This window comes from Poromitra crassiceps (genome assembly GCF_964638095.1).
Source record: "Poromitra crassiceps genome assembly, chromosome: 16".
NCBI lineage: Eukaryota > Metazoa > Chordata > Actinopteri > Beryciformes > Melamphaidae > Poromitra > Poromitra crassiceps.
The window spans coordinates 11985707-12006211 of NC_139645.1; the positions used below are offsets into that span (position 1 = coordinate 11985707).

Here is a 20505-nt window from a genome sequence, read left to right on the forward strand (position 1 = left end):
CTTTCCACACTTCTTGTGCTCTTGAGAAAAAACTACAATATAAAAGCCACGTCCACCTTGTCCAGCTGAGGCACCTCATTAAAAACAAGCGCAAACCTTTTCAACCCTCCGCCCCCCCTCCCAACACCACCCCCTAGTGCCCCCCATAACTTTTGAATGCTAATGTAATAGCTAATAGCTAATGTAAAAAAAAAAAAAAATCCATTCACTGAGCCTCCCCTGCTGAAACTGTTTGGAGCCCTCCCTCCCCCCCCCCCCTGGGCAGGCCCGCCTCCCACTTTGAAAACCTCTGCCCTAGTGGAATCCTGAGGTAACTGTTCAATCGTTGGCAGAGACAAACAGACAAAAGTCATCCGTGTCGTCTCAAAAATCACCATTAGCTGATGAATAATAACTTTGTTTCTACATCTGCTGTATAAAAGCCATATGACACTGGAGGTCGTGCTGTTGTCCTGGATATCAGCACGTCAGTGATTAACGTCAGCACTGGAGAAGATCACATCCATGCTGATGTACAGCACAGCACAACATCACCTCCCTCTCGTATCGGTGTGGCTTCAGTGGTAGAAAAGCACGACAACACTGCTGATGGTTGTGACCTTTGTCCCATTACCAGAGACAGCAGCAGTCCCCGAGGCCGTCCAACTAAGACCAATTACTCATCAGGTCCCACCGGACCTTTAGGGTTATGGCCATTATTGTCCCCAGAAAGGGCCAAATACCAGCCAGGGGGCAGGAGCTGACATGGCTGCAAACAAAATAGGAAACCGAACAAGCCTGGGGGGCTCCGTGATGAGGCCGGGCATGCTGATTAAGCAAGGTGGGGGGGTGGGGGGAGCTACAGTCAATTACCTGAGAGCAGGTCTCTGTCCTCTCACTCAGTACGTTTACATGTACAGTTAAGTCGAGCTATGGTTATAGCTTGATTAGGCTATTTACTTGGACTACTATCCTTGTCCCAGTATACATGATGCAATCCAATTCTAACAGCTGTTAGCAGCAAGTCTCTTAATATAAATGCAGCTATTTCATTAAAAAAAAGAGGATATGATTATACAAACGTTTCCCCTCAAAACGATCACTTCTGGCCCATGTAATAGTGTGGCAGTGTGTTTATTACGTATTGGCGTAATATATTTAGTATATTTTTTTTATATTTTTAGTGATAGGACATTGTTTTTGCTGTGTTCTGTGTTCATGTGGTCGAGCGAGGCTGTGTTTACGTGGGGAGAGAGAGAGCGCCGATAAACCGCTCAAACGCAGGGATGGTCAGGTAACACAAAGCTGCCCCTTGTGAGCTCAATACAGTTGAATACAAAGATATTCCATTCAAAACATATTTTTTCTAGACACAGCTCTACATCAACGAACTTCACATTTAGCTTGAGCTGATCGCTCTCTGGCCGCTAACGTAACAGTTTTACACGCTGTTCGACTTCCGGGTCAAAGAGCATTAGCACATGCGCTGATCGCCTGGTCCAGGTCCAGCCCGACATGCAGGAGTAGATCGACTTCCAATCGCATTATCTGGGTGTGTTAGTCGGACTTTTATAACTTTCGATTTCAGTCGAGCCAACATGTTGACATGCATTTCAAAAGTCCGTACTGACTGAATGAAACAACCCCTCCCCCCTTCTGCAGTGCATAGTACCACCTCTCCTCTCTATCAGACTGTCTCTGCTTTCATCACAGCTGTGATTCAAACACTCAAAGCTTGCCCTGCCTGATACACCAAACCGGAAGAGTAACTTCTGGTCTCAGTTTCCACAGACGGCCAGGTGACATGCAGGGGAGGAGGCTGGAGAGGGCTGGAGGGGGGGGGGTTTCTATAGTGTTTGGCAAGGCCTTTATGCAGCACTGATCCCCTCATCTTTCCCTCCCTCCCTCCCCCCTCTCTCTCTCTCTCTCCCTTTCTCTCTCTTCCTCCCTCCCTCCTTGGCCCTTCTGAAGCGTTGACTGACACGTTTTCACTGCAGTCCCACAGCAGCCTCTGCTAGTTGGGCCAGCTGCCAATATAGCCAGTAGTAACCCAGCGTTCAACAGTGCTCACGTTGTGAGGCACTTTCACTGTGAAACGTCAAAACACAGCGTTCAACAGTGCTCACGTTGTGAAACGTCAACGAAGCTTGGATTTTCTGTTGATGCCGTTTGGGTTTCTGTAGGTGGCGCTCTTCTCCGTGTCCGTTTTAAACATGGTGGCTAGTATGGCTATCCGGTTCTTCTTCTGTTCATTCCAAACAAACCGAAAATGTAAAACGCATCACTTCCTGTGCGGCAAGAGGGGACCCCCCCCCCCGGATCCCCCCCCCCCCCCCCGAGGAAAGGGCAACCAGACACCAGCTGTTCAGAACAGACAATGGGGGGAAAAAACTGGATATATGCCAAGTCATTATAGTGTTAAAGCAATCGGCGATAGAGAGCAACGTTTTAAAATGAAGACCTGTTTGTATGAAAATGGGTTATTATTATTGCTTTAATGTAACGAGGTTGGGGTCTTTACCACAGAAGTCCTAAATAGCATTAAAATCTATTTTGATCACAGGCAGTTGGGGGAGGCAGGACACATGAGGATTCCAGCAGTCACCTGAGGACAGATGGTTTCGCCACGAAAAGGATTTGACCCACGGTGCTTCTCTGCAAAATCTTCTCAGGCCTGAGAAGAAGATGACATAATATGCATTGCGGCGGCAGCAGCAGCAGCAGCAGCAGCAGCAGCTATACACAAGTGTGGCTGGAAATGATTTGAAAACAGGAAATTACTGGCAACTGGCCGACGCTATTAAGGGGAACTGGGCTGGTGTTGCAGCGCTCTGCCGAGGCGGGAGAGCGAGAGAAGATGGAGCTTCTGTAACGTCGATGTGGAAAGAGAGACTCCAGCTTGTGCCTGCTGTAGTCCAACGTGAGCGTATTCTTAAAAGGGAGAATTCCAGCCCATTTAACGTCTGTCAACGTTCAGTTTACACTTGTTTAAACACCACCTTGACGGTGACAAACCGAGCTTGAAATTAAACGCTGCAACGCCGACCAAAAGACGCCTCCAAATGACATCGAGACCCGGATGTGAATGTCGTACTACGGGTGAGGTGACAGGCTTTTGAGGGATTGTTTCCTGGAGGAGGAGACTTCCGTTTCTCTTCCTGTGGGCGTGGCGGTCAGCTGATTGACAGGCAGCGGAGCGGAATGTCACGCGGTGAGCCAGATGAAAACACTCGACTCGGCTCAATGAGATAAGGAGAATAAACAGAGCAGACCAAACCAAACGAAGACTTAAGAGTGAGCGGCAGCGAATGGCTTCTTCGGATGTTAGGAAAACCAGCACGGATATCTGACTGCAACTAAGCCGACTGTGCCCAGATTCAGAAACCAGCACGGAAAACGGAGAGGAAAGGGGAACCTGGACTCTTTGGAATGACTACCCTTCTATTTTCCATCAGAAATCTGGGTTTCTTCCATCAAATTGCCCGAAAATCACATGGGTGGTTCAATACTGGGTCCTTCCCAAATAAAATTAATTTGAACTAATTTCATTGCATTTTGAGTGTTTTATTCAAAATGGGCCCTCCTGTTGTCCTGCCGGGTCAAATTGACCCGGTCTGGTTTGACTGTTTTAGCACCATGAAGTAGAAATGTTCACTCAATTCTGTGTTGTACCGTGTTAGCAACTCCATTCCAAAACCATTACAACCGTTTTTATGCTTTCTATTGGAATTCATGGTCAATAGAGCTCACTTATATCAAATTATATGTTTTTGTGTGATTTCAATGATATACCAATTTAAACATGGAACTGATGCCAAACATGGAAATGAAATGATGCCATCAAAATGACATCCGTTTTGTAATGACCAGTAAAATCTTAAAATTGCAAGTCTTGCATACAAAAAACAAAAAAGTAATGAAATGCGTGCTTTTTGTAAAAAAAAAAAAAAAAAATAGCTGGAGGCCCAAAAATAGCACTTTTTTGGGCCTTATAATGGGTTTATAATTTAATCATTTTAAAATTTAAATTTGACACTGCACACAAAAATCTAAATCTATCAAACTCAATGTTGGTCCTAATCTTTTACATAATACCACACTGTGAGAATCCCACCCAAAAGAAACCACTTTGCATGACATGTGATTTTGAGGACAATATGAAGGTTAAAAACATTGATATTATTTAAAGATAGGTTCTTCCTGTAAAGCCTTCTCGGGGGGGAACAACGGTTTATTCAATCTCCTGAACGGCCCCTGGGGCGGCATCGTCACACCAGAAGAGACAAGGATGAGGGATTGAGACTCGTCTTGGAGCAGCAATACATTATCTCACTGTCAATGATGTAACCCAGTAACCACGCTAGTATTTGTGCTATTCTGTACCAACAGCAACAATCTCTGCTCTGACCGCGCTCGCTATCAGGCACAGTTACTCACAGGCTTAAAATGAAAAAAAAAAAAACAGACGGAGTGGACTCTATATAAATCTTCCATTCGTCAACAGACTCAAACATATGTGTGTATTTTCGGCATATCTCAGTGGCACACAAACACACAAACATTGCATACTGTATACAGACTATGACCTAACCAGACTGGATTTCTGTGAGGCAGTCACAGTGGTTTGCCTCCGAGCTCAGAGCCAAAATACATAAGGACAGGAAAAACATTCAACAATCTGCCCTGCTGCTGTTGCCGATTTCAAACAGGACTGATGGGCGTCGTCATATCTCTCCGTTTCTGGGTCGACGACTACACGACTATAAGAAAAGGGATTTGATCGATGGGGACAAACTGCTAGCTAACCAAGTTCAGTAATGCTGCGCCGTTCACATTTTGTGACCACGTTTTATTGCGCAGGCGTGTGATAACGGCAACAGAAATATCGACGACAACACCTGTATTGTGTATCTACAGTGTACCCTACAAAGACGAAGCGGCAGCCATGTTGGACAATGGACTATGCTGTTTTTTCATTTGTCTTTTGCAGTTGAACAATGCGCCGGAAAATAACCTTTGATCGGTATTCAGAAACCACATCTTAAAAACTCATAGTCTCGCTTGCCAGACTTCCCTCTGTGCCGCGAGAGAAGTCTGGCTGCATGGAAACAGGCTGCTGGTATGAGCTCTGCCATTGGTGCCGTCTATTTCAGTCGGCAGCAGGAAGAAAATCCCTTTCCGCTCCCTGCGAGCTCTGTCATTGGCTCCGACCCGCTCTGACTGACCGGCTGCGACCATATATGGATTTCCTTTCCGCTCCCTCCGTGTCGAATCTGTCGATCTCAAATCAATGCCTGTGTCGCTGTGAAACGACGTCAACAATGCTAGCTCGTTGCTTGCTACCGGTTGCTACACGCTGAAAACGATTGGATTCTGGATTGTGCCTGCTTGGTACTTTCGGTGTGTGGTTGTAAAGGTAAACAGAGCTGCGAGTGGTCTGCCAACACTCGCGATTTCCGCGGCCAATCAAATGGTAGCAGGGCCATTTTTAAAGCTACAGTGGCAGATTTCAAAGTGGGCCGGGGCACTCTTAAAGGAACACTCCGCCCATTTTCAACCAGCTTTGTATCATTAGAACATCAGTAGTATATCAGAAAACTGTAAACTGTTTTGAAGTGACATCACTGGTCCACACTAAGATGTATGACTTCAAAACCATCATCTAGTTTGACAGTAATTGAGAGTTGATTTGAGTTAATGAGTTATTAATTTGAGTTAGTGTGGACCAGTGATGTCACTGGTCCACACTTTAACACTCAATAACTGTCAAATTAAATGACAGACTTCAAAACAGTTTACAGTTTTCTGATATACTACTGATGTTCTAATGATACAAAGCCGGTTGAAAATGGGCAGAGTGTTCCTTTAAGTTTTGGGACCCCTGCTCTAGCTATTCTGTTCTTTCAGAGTGTGGGGAGATAATGTAAACGTTCATCCCAGGGGTGAGAGAAAGGCCAATGGCTGGACTGGATTACAGAATGTCTACTTTTCAACAGGCTTTAGATGGAACGGCCATAATGAATAACCTTGGAACAATCGTGTGGGTTACACACACTCACACACATGGTGAGTGGTTGTCATGGAAACGAAGCTGTAGGCGTCTGCGCGACCGAAAAGACTCTTTTTAATCATTGGGGGGTTCCCACACTCGGTCGGACATCTAATTAAAGAACTTATCGCTTGACTTTTTACTCAAGCGGGGAACGCTGTGGAGTAAGATGTGACTTCGGTCACAATAAAACATCATGGTGGCATTGTTACTTTTAGCCATAAATCCTGTCAAGTCCAGAATCCCTGGTGTGAAATCCTTCATTTGAACTTTATCTTAACACAATTCTCCATCTCAGTGTTTTGTTCCTGGGAGCTGAGGCATATTGATGAATTTGGCTGCTACATCTTAATAAAAATAGATAAATAAATAAACAAATAAACAAATAAACTAATAAACTAATAAATTAATAAATTAATAAATTAATAAATTAATAAATTAATAAATAAAATTAATAAATTAATAAATTAATAAATTAATAAATTAATAAATTAATAAATTAATGAATAAATAAAGTAGCATATTACTTTCAAAAGCCATGCATTCTTGTTTTTACCGTTGTCAAATCCAGAATCTCTCTAGGATTTTCAAGGCCGGTGGGAACCGTTCCATTTGAATTCAATGCAAAACGCTGCGACATCTCGGAAAGTGAGACAGCATGAGAGCCGCAGCAGAGAGCTCCATGCCTGACCTGTCTGTCAGTCTGTAAGTAGAGCAGTTAGTTGGGTGAAAGTGCACCACCCTCTCAGTTTTGACAGCGCGCCTACCAGCTCACCAGCGCACACACGGAGGGCGGGCGAATCATACCACAAATAGCAGCTTGAGAAGATGAAGTAACGTGCAGCGACGTGACGCGGTGGTGAACGTAGCTCAGATGGGGAGGAGCACGGAGGAGGAGCGGAGGAGGGGGGCGGGTGCATAGTTTTCTGAGGTACACTCACTCTGCATCACATGATCCAACAGGCTGACACGCCCTCGGCTGCACAGGAAGTAAATCCCAGAGCTTTAGCGTCGATCTCTTCTTCATAGAAACAAAGCAATCATTTAGCTCAGTAGGCTGCTAAACACTGACTGCTGCAGAGTGACTCTGGCTGTGGGCAGTCTGAGCCAAACACAACACACACTCACGACAATTTACATTTGGACTGATATGACTTTTTGAAGGCCAGTACGATACTTACATTTTTACACATATTTACCAATGTTTCCCCCTAATCTTCGATATCTTTCAATTACAAATGACAAATTTGCCTATTTTTTTGTGCATCCTGGTATGGTTGGTAGCAGCAGTACCACGGAGGCTCGGCCCTTCGCGCGGCCGACGCGGGTTCGAATCCGACCCGAGGTCCTTTGTCATACCCTCTCTCTCCCCCCACCGTTCCTGTCTGCCTACTGTCCTATCTAAATAAAGGCAAAAATGTCCCTCCCCCCCCCCCCCCAAAAAAATCATAATCATAGCCAAATCTAAAGGTATTCAGTGTTGCTCCTCAGAATTGACTTCTTGCCAGGGTGGAAAAGCCTTTGAAAAAGCATTTAGACCATCATGGGACATTAAACTCTCCAATGAAACTGAGACCAATGACATTTTCAATGGTCGAGGAAACTTTGAGAGGCATCAGTGTGCTTAGATGAGTTGGAGAGAGAGAGAGAGAGAGAGAGAGAGAGAGGGAGAGGGAGAGAGAGGGAGAGAGAGAGAGGGAGAGAGAGAGAGAGAGAGAGAGAGAGGGAGAGGGAGAGAGAGGGAGGGGCGGGGGAGGGAGGGAGAGATTACTATGATTTGAATTTGTTGACTTTGCTTTGACAAATTGGCAAATATGTACTTTTGTATTTCATGCCAATAAAGCACCTTAAATTGAATTAGAGAGAGAGAGAGAGAGAGAGAGAGAGAGAGAGAGAGAGAGAGAGAGAGAGAGAGAGAGCATGGGACATGATCAGACATTGTTTATGTACACTACACTGGTGAGATAAGGAGAGAAGGCTCAAGCCAGCAACATACATGGATTTTAAAACAGAGGCATCACACAGAAAACACACCCAACCACATTCCCAGGAAGAGAGAGAGAATGAAAGAGTGAAAACATGAACGCAAGAAAGAAGTAAAGAAAGAAGTTGACAAACAGCAATTTGTTTCCCTCCACATCACATAGCATCACAATAAGGGTGTAACCATACGCATATTCGTATTGAAGCATTTAGGTGTGAGGCTTTAGGTTCAATACACATTACAAACAAACACATCTTTTATCTCTGAACAGTCTTCCACATCTACAAGGACCACGGCTGTGTGAACCAATCAGAGTGCTTGATTTGAAAGAGCCGTTTTATAATAGGATATATCATGGACATAGGCGACTAAAACAGACGAAAAAGGCAAAATGTGTTTAAAAAAAACATTTTTGTAATTTGAGAAAGAAAATAGACTGAAAATAATAAAATAAACAAGTAAAATTCATTCTACTTTTTTGCTGTATCGAAAGCCAACCACTGTGTCGTATGGAACCAAAGCGTGAATTTTGTGAAGCGTTACACCCCTAGTTTGCGTACATAGAGTACATGAACCTGGGTGCCCAACATTCAAATACACCATGATAACGCACACAGCAGGCAGCATGAGAGCTTAACACTGCGTTCCATAGGAACATGAAAATAACTGTGATAACGCACACAGCAGGCAGCATGAGGGCTTAACACTGCGTTCCGTGGGAACATGAAAATAACTGTGATAACGCACACAGCAGGCAGCATGAGAGCTTAACACTGCGTTCTATGGGAACATGAGAATAACTGATAACGCACACAGCAGGCAGCATGAGGGCTTAACACTGCGTTCTGTGGGAACATGAGAATAACTGTGATAACGCACACAGCAGGCAGCATGAGGGCTTAACACTGCGTTCTATGGGAACATGAAAATAACTGTGATAACGCACACAGCAGGCAGCATGAGAGCTTAACACTGCGTTCTATGGGAACATGAGAATAACTGTGATAACGCACACAGCAGGCAGCATGAGAGCTTAACACTGCGTTCTATGGGAACATGAGAATAACTGTGATAACGCACACAGCAGGCAGCATGAGAGCTTAACACTGCGTTCCATAGGAACATGAGAATAACTGTGATAACGCACACAGCAGGCAGCATGAGGGCTTAACACTGCGTTCTATAGGAACATGAGAATAACTGTGATAACGCACACAGCAGGCAGCATGAGGGCTTAACACTGCGTTCCGTGGGAACATGAAAATAACACCATGATAACGCACACAGCAGGCAGCATGAGGGCTTAACACTGCGTTCTATGGGAACATGAGAATAACTGTGATAACGCACACAGCAGGCAGCATGAGAGCTTAACACTGCGTTCTATAGGAACATGAGAATAACTGTGATAACGCACACAGCAGGCAGCATGAGAGCTTAACACTGCGTTCTATGGGAACATGAGAATAACTGTGATAACGCACACACACAGCAGGCAGCATGAGAGCTTAACACTGCGTTCCATAGGAACATGAAAATAACACCATGATAACGCACACAGCAGGCAGCATGAGAGCTTAACACTGCGTTCTGTGGGAACATGAGAATAACTGTGATAACGCACACAGCAGGCAGCATGAGAGCTTAACACTGCGTTCTATAGGAACATGAGAATAACTGTGATAACGCACACAGCAGGCAGCATGAGAGCTTAACACTGCGTTCTATGGGAACATGAGAATAACTGTGATAACGCACACAGCAGGCAGCATGAGAGCTTAACACTGCGTTCCATAGGAACATGAAAATAACACCATGATAACGCACACAGCAGGCAGCATGAGAGCTCAACACTGCGTTCTATAGGAACATGAAAATAACTGATAACGCACACAGCAGGCAGCATGAGGGCTTAACACTGCGTTCTATAGGAACATGAAAATAACTGATAACGCACACAGCAGGCAGCATGAGAGCTTAACACTGCGTTCCATAGGAACATGAAAATAACATCATGATAACGCACACAGCAGGCAGCATGAGAGCTTAACACTGCGTTCCATGGGAACATGAGAATAACTGTGATAACGCACACAGCAGGCAGCATGAGAGCTTAACACTGCGTTCCATGGGAACATGAGAATAACTGTGATAACGCACACAGCAGGCAGCATGAGGGCTTAACACTGCGTTCTATGGGAACATGAAAATAACTGATAACGCACACAGCAGGCAGCATGAGGGCTTAACACTGCGTTCCATGGGAACATGAAAATAACTGATAACGCACACAGCAGGCAGCATGAGAGCTCAACACTGCGTTCTATGGGAACATGAGAATAACTGTGATAACGCACACAGCAGGCAGCATGAGAGCTTAACACTGCGTTCCATGGGAACATGAAAATAACTGTGATAACGCACACAGCAGGCAGCATGAGAGCTTAACACTGCGTTCTATGGGAACATGAGAATAACTGTGATAACGCACACAGCAGGCAGCATGAGAGCTTAACACTGCGTTCCATGGGAACATTAAAATAACTGTGATAACGCACACAGCAGGCAGCATGAGAGCTTAACACTGCGTTCCATGGGAACATGAAAATAACTGTGATAACGCACACAGCAGGCAGCATGAGGGCTTAACACTGCGTTCTATGGGAACATGAGAATAACTGATAACGCACACAGCAGGCAGCATGAGAGCTTAACACTGCGTTCCGTGGGAACATGAGAATAACAGATAACGCACACAGCAGGCAGCATGAGGGCTTAACACTGCGTTCCATGGGAACATGAAAATAACTGATAACGCACACAGCAGGCAGCATGAGGGCTTAACACTGCGTTCCATGGGAACATGAGAATAACTGTGATAACGCACCCAGCAGGCAGCATGAGGGCTTAACACTGCGTTCTATGGGAACATGAGAATAACTGTGATAACGCACCCAGCAGGCAGCATGAGAGCTTAACACTGCGTTCTATGGGAACATGAAAATAACACCATGATAACGCACACAGCAGGCAGCATGAGAGCTTAACACTGCGTTCTATGGGAACATGAAAATAACACCATGATAACGCACACAGCAGGCAGCATGAGAGCTTAACACTGCGTTCTATGGGAACATGAAAATAACACCATGATAACGCACACAGCAGGCAGCATGAGGGCTTAACACTGCATTCTATGGGAACATGAGAATAACATCATGATAACGCACACAGCAGGCAGCATGAGAGCTTAACACTGCGTTCTATGGGAACATGAGAATAACTGTGATAACACATCGTTTGCATCCCACAGCTGGGAGGGAGACGGGCCTGATGACCTGAGGCCTCCTACACTGAAGCGCTAGAGTGGCGCAGTGGTGACAGACCCACAATGCATTCCTGCCGCCGTGTCCGTGTCACACACAGGTTGACACTGCACCAGCAGGCACACAGCCAGGTAACACGCCTCACAGCCTGCTGTCACACACCTGTACAGCCAGGTAACACACCTGTGAGAGTGGGAGAGTGAGAGAGGGAGAGGGAGAGAGAGAGAGAGAGAGAGAGAGAGAGAGGCATTCTCCTCATACCAAACGTCCAGGCGCGCTTACATCAACGCACACTCCTCCCAGCATTCCTCCACCACAGAGCAGCCCGGACGGTCTACCTGAAACTAGGCGTGTGTGAAGGACAAGTTTCGTCACGATACGATATTATCCTGATCCTTTTGGACGACGATACGATATTTGCTGATATCACAAAGTCTTGGCGTCGATTCGATTCGATTCGATTCAGGGGCCCTGCGATCGATATGAGACCATATCATACAGTATGCCCATTTAACACGATGATTGAGTCTGATTTGACCATTTTATTTACGAGCGCTTCCAGACATAAAACGAAATGAAAAACAATCTACGGTACTCTTTTTGATCAATTAAAAAAAAATGCTGAGCCGGACAGAAATGGTGACACAGACGTCGAGACGTGCCATGGGAATTTCAAAATAAAGGCGTATCTTCAAGATGATGATATAAATTGATATTTTCACTTTGCATCGACGATATTGGATTATTGATCATTGAATCGATATATTGATATATCGATCGTTACACCCCGGCCTGAAACGTATTTTCCGTCTGACGGAGAAGCAACAGGCACCAGGCCGGGAGTGCATGCAGCAGTCTGCACTGTACAGCTCGTTAAGAGTCTCATGTACAGCTCGTTAAGAGTCTCATGGACAGCTCGTTAAGAGTCTCATGGACAGCTCGTTAAGAGTCTCATGTACAGCTCGTTAAGAGTCTTATGTACAACTCGTTAAGAGTCTCATGTACAGCTCGTTAAGAGTCTTATGTACAACTCGTTAAGAGTCTCATGTACAGCTCGTTAAGAGTCTCATGTACAGCTCGTTAAGAGTCTCATGCACAGCTCGTTAAGAGTCTGATGGACAGCTCGTTAAGAGTCTCATGTACAGCTCGTTAAGAGTAGCATGGACAGCTCGTTAAGAGCGTGTCGGAAAGTCACTGCTTTCTAGATCGCCTTCCCTTCACAACCATGTTGTGAGACAGTCTCGTGTGGTGGGTGTGTGAAGGCACAGTCAAACCAGAAGAGGAACATAGACAAAGAGTTAGAGGGGAAGTTCAGAGGGAAAACCCACCCTAAAGCACTAAAGATACCGTTAAATCTGAGTCAACAGTTTTGGCGTCAGTCCCTCACAATCACAGAGTGCTAAAGCATAGTATCGCGATATTTTGTGTGGCGATATATCGTATCGCACGAATGCCAAGTATCGTGGTATTTTATCGTACAAATTGTCAAGTGCATGCAGCATTTATGACAGCGGTGGTCAGTCTGTCCGCTTGACCAATCCCCTTTTGCTGCAAAAAAGAACGATTGAAGTGAGACGAACAGACTGGCTCCTTTGGGCACATAATTTGCAGTTGAAAAAAGGTCATAAATCACAATATATTGCAATATCGCAACACTCAGTATATCGCAATACTAGCATTATTGCAATATCGCAATACTACCATATCGTGACTTAAGTATCATGATAATATCGTATCGTGGGGCATCTGGTGATCCCCACCCCTATTTTGCACCAACAACATCAACAATCGTACAGGGAGTAATCCATTGTAGAAGAGGAGAGAGATCAGTGTCTCCACCCACAGGAGCAGGAGAGAGACCAGCATGCACTGCAGCAGAGAGACAGCTTGTGTTTAGAGTGAGGGGGAGACCCGGAATTTTCTTGACTGGGAAAAACGTTTACTTTCCATTTACCGTACTATGCCATCGCTATCGCTCTCTGCATCAACACTTGAAAAGACCCACAGTCTGAATCACACCCCCCGGTCCCGGGGGTTGTTGAAAAGCATTCTGGGAAATGTAGTAAGTCGCTAACTGAAAGCAAACGAAGCAGGTTAAGGGAAAGTGGGTTCACCGAGAAGGTGAACTACATTTCAGATCGGGTGAACGACGTCAGGCTACAAGCACCGCCGAGCGTCTTTGTGTCTGAGTGTACTCTCACAGCGGCACGCACACAGACCCCGGCAATCACACCGGAACCCGTTGCTATGACAACCGTGGGTTTCTGTGGCAACAATAAGAGATACTAAAATCAACAGGGACTGAGTCACTTCCTGTCTCGCTCAGTCGTTCCTCTTTGAACGTGTGAAGCCCACGGGTCGACTGGATGGACTGATGCACTGCAGGGTTTAAAATGCATCTTAACCATTGTCTTCAAATCATGAATTGTTTGGACTGATTATTAGGGGTGTCACTCACGATACACTAATTTCACGATACGATACGATACACGATATTGGGTTCACGATAACGATACGATACGATATTTTAACAATATTCTTTTTAACAAAAGTAAATAATGTTTACGTATTTATTTATCATTTATTTAACCATGCGAGTCCCGTTGAAATCGAAACCTCTTTTCAAGGGAGCCCTGGGAAAATACTGGAAAAATAGTCTTTCATTTGAAATACACAAAATACAAAACAAATGCTGTTTTTGGAAATTGTTATTATAATAACTATAAAACAACATGGAAGATAATGCTTCTCTTGTAATAGAATGTGTCACACTGTCACAAACTAAATGTTTGTTGCATGGTGAAAGAAAAATAAAGTATACAATCTATTTCTTAAATAACTCGTGCTCAATGGTCCCTAAACTTATGTAATCTTATGTACCCCTTGAGCTGTTTTGCCATGCCAGTAGTAGTCTACCCCCTCACTCATGCATGTTGATTCTGCTAAATTTGTTCTATTATTATTCAGGAGCAAAAAACATTTTTTTTTTTACGATATCCTTTTTTTCTGACGATACGCATATCGTGACGTTTCGATATCGCGATATATCGTGCGACGAAATATCGTGACACCCCTACTGATTATTTATCTTGACACTTAAGATGCGTTTATTGCTTGTCAGTTCTTCATTATTGTAATGCCCATGAATTTCAGTGTCCTCTGCCATGTGGTTAATAATGAAACTTGAACTTGAATACAGAGACACCGAGAGTGAGCGCACGCACACGAGCGCACGCACGCACACACATCTGTACCACACACACACACACACACACACACACACACACACACACACACACACACACACACACACACACACACACACACACACACACACACACACACACACACACACACACACACACACACACACACAGCAGAGAGTTGACGTGATGATGAGGCAGCACTTTTTAGAGTACTGCAGGAATGAGTCCGGAAGACCTGGGCCCAGTTGCACAAAGCACCTTAGGTTAAGATTTCCGAGTCAGTATATATATATATGTATATATACTGTATATACACAATACATATACATATATACATATATATATATATACATACCGTACATACATAGATATATACACACACACACACATATATATATATATGAATATATATAGATATATATAGATATATATATATATATAGATATATACACATACATAGATATATATATATCTATATATATAGAGATAGATAGATAGATAGATAGATAGATAGATAGATAGATAGATAGATAGATAGATAGATAGATAGATAGATACAAAGCCCTAAATTTAAATTTAAAAATTGAAATTGAAATAAATAAAATGGAATTTGGAAAAAAATAAAACGGATTTCATATGGCCCTACTTTTACGCATAGGAACCAGGAAGTGCAGGGACTTCTGGGTACTCTATGGGCAGTGTTGCAGGTTAATACTTTGTGGCTCTCACCTCTTGGCCTCCTCCAGGTGACACAGGTACTCATAGGCCATGTTCTGCTGCCGTCGCTCGTCCATCTCCTCCGCCGTGAGACGCTCCACCCCGTCCAGGACGGCTGCACACACACACGCACACACACACACGCACGCACACACACATACACACACACACACACACGCGCGCGCACACGCGCACACACACACACACACACACACACACAGTCAATATGACGACTCAGCATGATGTCCAGTGTTTCCCACAGGATTTTGAGTATTTGTGGTGGGGGACCGCAGACCCCCTAGGGGGGTGCGGGGGCATGCCCCCCCGTGAGATTTTTTTTTAAACATTTTAATGTAAAATGCATGAATTTGGTGTACTTTGAGAAAGCTTAAGAGCAAAATGAAAAGGCTAGATCTATGAAGAACATGTCTCATCATTACTGTGCTGTGGGTTTACAATGACAAACTAAATGTCTCCCTATAGGTCAGGGATACTCAACTTGCTTTGCCACTTTCGTGAAATGATAGAAGGCGAGGGGCCAGTTAATAAACAAACTAGGGATGTCCCGATCCGATCACGTGATCGGAAATCGGGGCCGATCACGTGATTTTCAACTGATCCGGAATCGGGGGGAAGAGATCGGATTTTTATGTATAAAAACGTCACAAAACAAATATGCCAATTCACACATTTCAGTCATCCAAATAAACAATCTGTCATTTATTTTATCATTGCAATTTGTCATATTCATCGTAAACACGAGCCCTCTTGCACGCAGCAACATACGCAGTTTTAACTTTAGTAGTGGGGAGTGACGAGTGAGCATTGATAAGAAGCGAACTAATCCGTTGCAACAGCGCACAAGAGATTGGCCATTTTGGGGCGCAACAAACCTCTCTGTGCTATTGTCCTGTTGTTTGCGGCGCCAAAATGGCCGCGGTTCTCTTGCTATTGTCACTTCTTTCCTTCCATACTCTTTGTTTAGTGTTCGACTAGCCACACATCAGAACTGATCAGAACGCGATAAAACATACAAAAACACATGTCCAACCATAACTAGATGGTCGCACAGTGGCTAAAACAGAAACAAGACGTAACGTTAGTTAGGGATCATGATTAAACTCACCTAGGAGTCGGACTAGGAAGAAAAGCCAGAAGTGCACTGCGCATCATCAGTAAAGTTCCCATAACGAACATCTTTTTGTTGTCGGCATTCCGTCGGTCTTGTGAATAAAATCTGTCGTTCCTCCATGGTGTCAGAAGTGGCCGGACTGCACTCGTCTCACAGATAAAGTTTCAAACATTTTAAATCCACACAGACTGTCCTCAGTGTCTCCATGTTGTCTAACTTGTAAACAGAGCTGCACCGCTGCACCCCGCCCCCATTTAGCAAGCATGCTCAAGAAGAGTACCTGGCTGCAGACAGTGGAGAACCTCCATGCCTGATTCTATTGATGTGGCTCAATGGTCGAAACTCGAAACAATAGCAGACATTAGCCAGTGAAATGAAATTAGGCAGCATGCAAATGAATACTACCAGCCGTGTCCAGAGATAGCCTAGGTAATTTCTCTCTCAGAGTCAGTTTTTATCTTACAAAATATACCTATTTACTGATTCTAAAACGACTCCATTTTATGTGTTATGTGTTTTCACCATACAACCTTTCACCTCAAATTGCTAGATTTCAACATGGCGAGTTTGTAGTGAAAAAAACAGTCTGTGTCATATTTTTTATTTTGTTATTTTGTGCTGCACCATTGATAAGCTGTAAAGATATTTTATTTTGTTTACTTGGTTTAAAACCAATGCTGCACTAACTGAGTTGTGGTTGTGATAAAAGAGCCGTACAAAGATGTCATATTGGTTGGTTAAAATAAAAACACTTAAACACTTAGAAGAAAAGGGGGGAAAAGCATCCAAGTTGTCTCAACTTGTTGTCCCAACTATTTCTGCAATGCATTGCAGAAATATCGGATCGGGACTCGGTATCGGCAGATACTCAAAATCATATGACTCGGACTCGGACTCGGGGGCAAAAAAAGGTGATCGGGACATCCCTAAAACAAACAATATACATTTTTCTGTAGCGGATTGTAGGTTTTTGGGGTGTCAGCCGGAGTTTAGGCTGACAATGTTGTGCACACCGGATAGTTAGTTAGGTTAAGTTAGTTAGGTTAAGTACATACATAAGTACCTGGGTAGCGAGCAGATGGCGGTATTTGACAATTTAGCAGCTAAATCATAGATTATTGAAAGATATTCCATATTCCAGACTGAAATGCTATAACAGAAGTATTGGCCAGAATGACATGAACATTTATTGGACACTTATTCAGCGGGTATCTTGCATGTTGCGTTCAGGTGCACTGTAAAAAAGAAAAAGAAAAAAATATATATATTTTTTTTTGGTCAAAATCTTTTTGTGGCGGCCCGCCACAAATTTCTTTATGTATGGGAAACACTGATGTCACAACAACAACAAAGTACTTCCAGGTATCACTGCAGCAGAAAACTAGTATGAAATAATATGCTGAAAAGTTGTGCCAAACAAACGTTCATATCTCAAAAACGAGACCTCACATCACTTATATTTTGACAATATGTGAGTGAGAGCAGAAGTAGTCTCGCTGGCCAGACTCTCTCCATTTCACGCTGTAGCAGCGCAGGAGAGAGTCTGGCTGCTCTTACTCTCACTCTGGTCTATGGTGAAAACAACAACCATCCACCCAAAAGTACCAAGCAGGCCTGCTTTATTGCACAGTTCAAATCTTTATCAAAACGTGCCATTCAGCGTGTAGCAACGAGCTAGCGTTGTTGTTTTGAGAGCGACTCGCAGGGAGCGGAAGGGAAAGCCCTTTCCGCTTGGACTGAAATGGGCGGAGCCGATCGGAGCCAATGGCAGAGCTCGCAGGGAGCGGAAAGGAATTCCCTCCCGCTGCCGACTGAAATGGTCGGCACCAATGGCAGAGCAGCTTAGACCCACAGCCTGCTTCCAGGCAGTCAGACTAGAGCAGAAGTAGCTAACGCGTCTCGTTTACAATATGTAGTGTTAAAGTTGTGTGAACTGTCACAGTTTTAAAACGTGTGAATTTGGTCAAAAGTACAGCCGGCTAGAGTGAGTTCCTTCCTGGCTCCATAGGGTCCCATTATAAAGGTTGAAAAAAGTATAAAACAAACTGTGATTCCTATAAAAGATTATTTAAAGCTCAATTAAGGTGATAAGAGTCCTAAAAGTCAGGTGGCTCGTTTGAATGGAGTGTCTAGCTTAAAGTATGAAGGAGTAGTTCAAATGGTTTCACATTGAGCTGCTGTTTAAAACCAACAGCAGTTGCACCCAGAAGTAATAGCCAATCCGTTTGTCTCCAAACATGCTGATTCGTCCTATAGCAATGCGGTAAAACCAGCGATGCATGCAACCACTTACAATATCCTGAATCGTCATAGAGAGAGATTCACACTGATCACTAATATGATATTAGTGAATCTGTGTGAATCTCTCCCTCTGATATTAACAGTGCAGGAAGATCAGTAAGTCATATGTTTTATGGAGAACTCAGGTGTTTGTCTCTTCTTCACCTATTCATCAGAGTTGCTCTAACAGAGTGTTTGCCCGCCTAGCGCATAACTCACCCTGACCTCATCATCTAAGCACTTCCACACACACTGAGACTCCAAACCACTTCAAGCAGCTTCACGTGAGTGAGCCCCGCTACACGTGATCATCATAACCTCATCGTGCCCTCTCAGGGGGGGGGGGGGCATGTGGTCGTCTGTGACTGGCAGGTTTATCGCAGGCGGCAGAAAACAACAAACAATGCAGCAGACTTATGGAGAGAGATTCCCATGAGATTACAGAGCGGAGCCGATCCCGCCGGCACAGCCAAGACCGTTTTTTCCCAGCTAAATTATGGAGAGGGGAGGGGGGGGGACAGGAGGGCACGCTATACAAAGAGGCCCCTTTTTCAACCTCCTGTCACTTCTGAGGTACTAGATTTAAACCTATGGGGTGTCACACACACAGTCACACACACACACACACCCCATCGTCGTCATCATCATCAACCTGGAAAATGGCAATGCTAGTACTAAGTCTACACACATTTTGAGGCCGTCACTATTTCCATTTTTGGGGCCGTTTACCTCTGACTTCTACTCAAAAGTAAACTCTGAATGAACAAATCATCTGTCAGGCAGGAAATCCAATTGTTGCTTTTCACACTTTGCTGAATTAACGGAAGATTGTAGTCTAGACTTTGAGTTATTAGGCTATTGTTCAATCCAAAACGAACACTTAACGTAACACGTCATTTTCAACCATTCTCACACTTAATAGAATGCCTCAGGAGTGACTAAGAGAAAGGGAAAAAATGCTTGGGCGTCAGTTATGAGCTATAGCCTACAGTTAGGCCTACTATAAACTTTAGAACTATCCATTCGTCATTGTGCCACATGTGGGAATAGAGAAAGCTGTGCTGAAATGAATCGTTAGTCTTTGTTTAATGGTGATGATGATAAAGTTACAATATGTGAAAATGCAGCTAGGCTTCTCAACGTGGGGTGAGGAGGCCAGCTGGGGTCCTTGAAGGAAGGCGGTTCCAGCTGGAGGTCCCCAGATAAACTGAATTGTTAAACGAAAAGTTAACACCATTTCTTCATCATAATGTATCTGTTATCGCTCTACCTACAATACAGTTAGAGGGGATTCTAAATGCAAAATCACTACTTTTTTTTGGGTGGGGGGGGGAGGAGAGGCAAATAAATGGGGTTTCGTGGACATAAATATGGACTATATATTAACGGTTGAGTCTTGAGAATCACTGGGCTAGCCTAGGCCTCTTCAACTCACAGCAATGGTGGGTGATACAGTAAAGTGAATGAAAACAAACGCGGAAGTCATGGCTGTACTACCATGCTGTCAGAACAGAAGTTATGTCTCGTCTGAAGAAGAAAGAAAGGTTTTGAAAAGTATGTGTAGCAGGCTGCTCGCAGCGGGGCAGCAGCAGCAGAGCCGCCCTGCCTGCCTGCCTGGTACACCTCAACCAACAAGGTGAGCAAAAGTGTGTGAAGTGAAGTGAACTTACAGCCATATCTGGGCCGGAGCGCGTCTGTCTCGTCTGAAGCGGACATCCTCTCTTCTTCTTGGGAAAACCCAGTGTCAGAAGAGCCTCTCTCGCGGTCCTTTAGCTCCCTTGTCTGCACACTTTCTCAGAAAGTGTGGAACTTTTTTTCTCCCTCCCTCTTTC

General features: G+C 44.3%; 1 protein-coding gene across 2 annotated transcripts in view; it reads right to left on the bottom strand.

Moving 5' to 3' along the window:
• iqgap1 (IQ motif containing GTPase activating protein 1) overlaps positions 1–20453 on the bottom strand; it is a 77179-nt gene extending 56726 nt beyond the window's left edge. For both annotated transcript variants that reach the window (XM_083652930.1, XM_083652931.1), the window contains exons 1-2: positions 20344–20453; positions 15274–15376 (exon numbers count right to left, since the gene is read on the bottom strand). In XM_083652930.1, coding sequence (XP_083509056.1) covers positions 15274–15376; positions 20344–20389 — 149 coding nt within the window. In that variant the 5' untranslated portion in view covers positions 20390–20453. The remainder of the gene's footprint in view (positions 1–15273; positions 15377–20343) is intronic.
• Between the last annotated feature and the right edge of the window lie 52 nt (positions 20454–20505).